The sequence below is a fragment of the Montipora foliosa genome, chromosome 7 (genome assembly GCF_036669935.1).
Source record: "Montipora foliosa isolate CH-2021 chromosome 7, ASM3666993v2, whole genome shotgun sequence".
NCBI lineage: Eukaryota > Metazoa > Cnidaria > Anthozoa > Scleractinia > Acroporidae > Montipora > Montipora foliosa.
Window position 1 is genome coordinate 7,538,282 of NC_090875.1, and position 4,914 is coordinate 7,543,195.

A 4,914-nucleotide genomic window follows, 5' to 3' on the forward strand; every position below is an offset into this window, starting at 1 on the left:
TTTAAAGTAAGGCTTAATTAAAAATAATAATACCGTATTTTTTCGAATAAGTGCCCAACCTCGAAAAAGCGCCCACCTCGATTAGGTGCCCAGCCTCGAAAAAGTGCCCACCCCCTTTTCCTCCCACGCAAACTAACCCCCCGAAAAATATTGAATAAGTACTCAAGAGACTTCCCCGAAGGCGGAGTTTTCTTCAGAGTATTTTACAGAAACCTTTTGTTACATCTTTGCGTTTGGTACTACCATTTATTGTTTTGTTACAAAATAAACATACTACTTTTGCTGAAAATTTAATAAGCGCCCAGCCTCGAATAAGCGCCCACTCTCAAGGTCCAAAAATTTAATAAGCGCCCAGGGCGGTTGATTGAATAAATACAGCAATTGGAAAGAATTTAATCATTCTTTACAAAGACTTTAAGTATAAAATTTAAAGAATGATTTAATTGTCACTATTTGTCACAATAAATGCTGTGTGTTTAAACATCTTACAGGTCCACGTGTGTTCTTCATCTGAGATTGCGAGTCATTGCAGTGTGTTTGCCTTAAGTGACTCCACCAGTCCTGATCTGCAGCAGCAGTGTAGCCACAAACACGAAGAATGCTGTGAGCAATGTGAGATCCTGCACTCAACTCTTCAGAACATTTCCTCTGCAGTAGAAAGAGCATCGTTTGCCACGCAAGATGACAAAGAAGAGGCCCTGTTCTTAGTCAACGCTTCTGTGCTTGCCATCCAGTCATGGAAATGTCATCTGCTGAGGTCGGCTCACCAGGACCAGGCTCGTTTGGACGCTATCGACGCTCTTGATCAGGAGACAGTTTTTATCGTCAACGACTGGGCGATGAAGTTTCTTCCTCATAGATACCGTGAGTCCCAAACGGACTGGTTTGGCAAGCGTGGGTTATCATGGCACATATCGGTGGTGTACAGACGGAAGGAGGAGGAACTACAGTGGCAAGCCTTTATCCACGCAGTTCAGTCCTGCAGCCAGGGGAGTTCAGCTGTGGCATCCATAATGCATCATGTCTTGGAAACACTCAAGCACGAGCACCCTGAGATAAACAAAGCCTACTTCAGACAAGACAACGCAGGCTGTTACCACTCCACTCGCACGATACTAGCTTGCAGAGAGATGGCAGCAAGCACTGGAGTAAAAGTAGTCCGCGTAGATTTTAGCGATCCCCAAGGCGGAAAAGGGGCAGCAGACCGGCTGGCTGCAAGCTGTAAAAGACATATCAGGGCGTTTATTGATGAAGGCAATGATGTTTGCACTGCCGATGAGCTTAAAGACGCATTATTATCGCATGGTGGATTGAAAGGTGTAAGAGTTGTTTCCCTTGATACAATCATCGAAACACCTGACAGTGGGCAAACTATTACTGGCATTACAAAACTGAACAATTTTGAGTTTAGCTCTACAGAGTCTGTTACCTGTTGGCGTGCGTATTGTGTTGGTCGCGGAAAAATCATCAATCCAGGATCTTCATCAAGTAAGTATGGGAATTAAAACTAAAAGTGAGCTACTGAGAATTAATGGATGAGTTGCCGCTAAATTTAAGTTCTGTATTAAAATGCAAAAGTGTAAGACCCTTACTTTATTGGAGAACCTTACCATACAATAATTATCTGCAAGTACATGTATCAGATACCTTTGGAGTCCCACGCAATATTCTTGGTTCTGATAAATGAAGAAATGATTGTCGCAGTTGTAGGAGCAATTTAAAGAATTACCATTTTGTTCAATTTTTTGGGTGGCTTAAACGGGAAAACCCATAACTTCTACGTACGTTAGCGCGGCAGCGCTCTATTAACCGAGCTATGAATACCCATGTATTGCTTTATAAACTTATAAATGATTTGAAAAAGAAATCAGAAAACAACTCTTTATTGGTATTAATTTATTTACCCAAGGTCCTCGATACCAAGTACTTCAGAAATCATTCTCCGAAGAAGATTTTACTTCCTTCCGATGTAAATCTGAAAAACAGGTTGGACAGACAGCTTCAACATCAGCAACTGTGGCCGAGCCATCTGGTGTCATTTCGGAAGACAGTGACCTATCCACAGGGGTTTATTCCTGTCCTCAAGACGGCTGCGTTCGTGTGTTCCAAAGAGTGTCTGCTTTAGAGAAACATCTGTCTGTAGAAAAATGTTCCCGATCCCCGGAGAAATATTCTCTAATGGATTTAGCGAAAATGGGGTACAAGACCCATTTGGAAGAAGGTGTTGGCATATTGCCCTCTCTTAAAGCCCCAGTTGCTCACCAGGAGGGTCACTTTGTACCAAATGACGGATGGGCCCTCAGAGCAGCAAAGAAGGCGTATAGATTCAGCGAAAAGCAAAAGTCTTACTTACTGGCGAAATTCTCTATCGGTCAAACAATGGGCCGTAAGCTTGACGCCGAGGTTGTGGCGAGGGAAATGAGACACGCCCGTGGAGCAGATGGTGTGCGACTTTTCCAGTCCTCAGAATTCCTAACCAGTTTGCAGATTGTGTCCTTCTTCTCAAGGCAAAGCGCTACACTACGGCAAAAGGACCCAGCAGATGAAGCCGATATCCGGGCATCTCAAGAGGAAGCTAACTTTAGTGCAGCGAAGGATGTCGTTGAAACTATTCAGCTCAACCATCCTCTGGTATACGATCAGTACAACCTATGTGAGATGGCGCTCAGTGGTAACTTGAAAGTCCTCAAGCTACCGATGCTTCAGCGCTTGTGCGAGGATCTCGGCCTTGATGCACCTGTCCCGCCTGTGCGCAAGAAGGCTCCATACTTGGCACTCTTAGAGGAAATAGCCAAAAAGTGCACATGCCGAAAGTAACTCTTTTATTAATAGCTTCCTGGAAGTGTTTTAGCCACAACCAGTTTTATAAAACGGGTTGAAAACGGGGGGAAGGGGTACTCCCTCAAAAAATTGCCAAGGTTCTACTGGTTCCTCCTTCCCAGGTTCTCCCTCTTAGGTTGGTGCCTTTTAGAGGATGAAATCTGTGGAGTGGTATCGCCTAGGGTTCGACTGCAGCTGTAGAAGTACCTTTTAGGTTTTTTTTAAACTATGAAAATGAAGGGAACTGTTTTGGGGTTGAACTAAAGCCACTTACGTAATGAGAATATTGCGATCAGAGCCGCCTCCACAGGAAGTGAGACTACCCCCTCCTCCCCAAGTCTGAGAGTCAATGACAAAACCAAACAAAACCAAAAAAACAATATCAAAGAAAGCTCCCCTACCGGGATGAAGTAATGAAATTCATTTTACAACTGCGTTTAGCAAGACCTAAAACAAAGATCTTACTTTGAAAAATACTCTGCGAAAAATTTTTACTTCTAAACGTACTCCTTCCCCACCCCCATCGTGACAACATGTCAAAACGTTTATCCCGCGGGTGGGAAGTTATTGTTGTTGTTTTTTAATATTATTATTCCTACCGGTTCGTGAAAATAATACTTCGTTTTAGAAAAATACTAATTTGAGCAAAATTAACTCGTTTAACTTTTAAGACCACGCTGGGTGGAAGGGAGAGGGTAACTGGGATTGCGTTACATTTACTGGACTCGAATATCAACATACGGTTTATGACAGAATGCCGTTTGTTTCGATTTCTTAACACATGTAGCCTTACGTGTTTCAGATACTAAAAACAAAAACTGTTTGAAATTGTGAAAACTAACGTCGATTCAAACTCTCCCTGTAGTGGAAAATGGCTTTCAGCAACGTTGTATGATTAAATACCGCCAAAAGCTATAATGTGGCACTTTGCCGGTTATTATTATTGTCGCGGTAATAACTAATTTTTTCCATTTCAACGATCTTTCCAGCAAACTACCTTCGTTTTTTTTAAAGTCACACAATTACTATTTCATTCAAGAAACCTTGGCAAACGATAAATATCTAGGAAAACGTCCTGGATGCATGGATAGTTTGACACAAAGGCGGCTGGTTTAACTGATTTATCAGGTTTGTTTACATTGCCTTGCGATAACCAAAGTGGACTATCTACATCAAACTGATCTGTTCAAAGCACTGGATGTGTCTCCTATGAGTTCTTGGGTATTTCTATAAGTGGCAAACTTAAAATTGTCAAAGGAAAATTTAGTTTGATATTTTAACGCAGGTGATTGTAACTATAATGTTAGATGTTTGTTATAAATCCAGCGCCATTTTTGCACGTTAACATTGCTCAGAGTTTCGATTCCTTCGAAGGGAAGCGTTCCGAGTTCGACCTTGAAACTTTACTTGGTAAATCTTTAAGACCTATATTTTAGCTCTGCAATGCTTAATTGTTAAAAACTGACATACCAGGAACATTTTTATCCTGATGAATATTAGCTACATTTTGCCGCCATCGAAAGCGGTCTCCGAAGTTGTTTTCTAAATGGCCTGAAAAACCATTGTACTATCATATTTGAAAAGATTAAAACATTGGTAGTGTAGAAGATTGATTGCTTTGAAATTCTTGTTATTTTGAGGTCAACTGATTTTATTTTAAGACTTCGGCGGAGGTTCATCATCGCACCTTTTGATCAACCAAAAAACCGCACTTTTAATTTTTGCCAAATTTCCCAAGTAAACAAAATCATTGGAATTTTTGAAAATAGTCTACCCAAGGCTAACTTTGGGCAAAATATCAGGGATTCGCCAAATGGGTCGCTGACCGCCGATTCTCGATCCTTACAGACAACCACTCTTAAAATGTGAAGACGGACAACACACTTTACGGGCCCGATTTTCAGTTTGGACACTAAATGCAAAGGTGGACGCAAATGCCCTAAAGTGCAGATGCGAGTGATGTGCTTAAGTTATGTTGAAAGCCAAAAAATATGTAATGATAATAACAGTCCACAGAATTTTATCAATTCAAGAAAGATGGGAATGATAGATTTCAGAATAATATTAATTTACAATTGTAAGTTCATTCATATA

The 4,914-nt window shown here is 41.2% G+C and overlaps 1 protein-coding gene across 1 annotated transcript; it reads left to right on the plus strand.

Moving 5' to 3' along the window:
* Positions 1 to 2,178: 2,178 nt before the first annotated feature.
* LOC138011008 (uncharacterized) lies at positions 2,179 to 2,882 on the plus strand. The gene is made up of 2 exons (XM_068858028.1): positions 2,179 to 2,295; positions 2,392 to 2,882. Exons 1-2 carry the CDS (start codon positions 2,179 to 2,181, stop codon positions 2,815 to 2,817), a joined length of 543 nt encoding a protein of 180 aa, XP_068714129.1. The 3' UTR covers positions 2,818 to 2,882.
* Positions 2,883 to 4,914: the final 2,032 nt, after the last annotated feature.

Excerpts from the sequence above, each read along its gene's own strand:
- LOC138011008 (XM_068858028.1), top strand. The coding sequence starts at position 2,179 with ATGGATTTAGCGAAAATGGGGTACAAGACCCATTTGGAAGAAGGTGTT. Across the intron at positions 2,296-2,391 it reads TTGTACCAAATGACGGATGG|CTTGACGCCGAGGTTGTGGC; the intron begins GCCCTCAGAGCA and ends ATGGGCCGTAAG.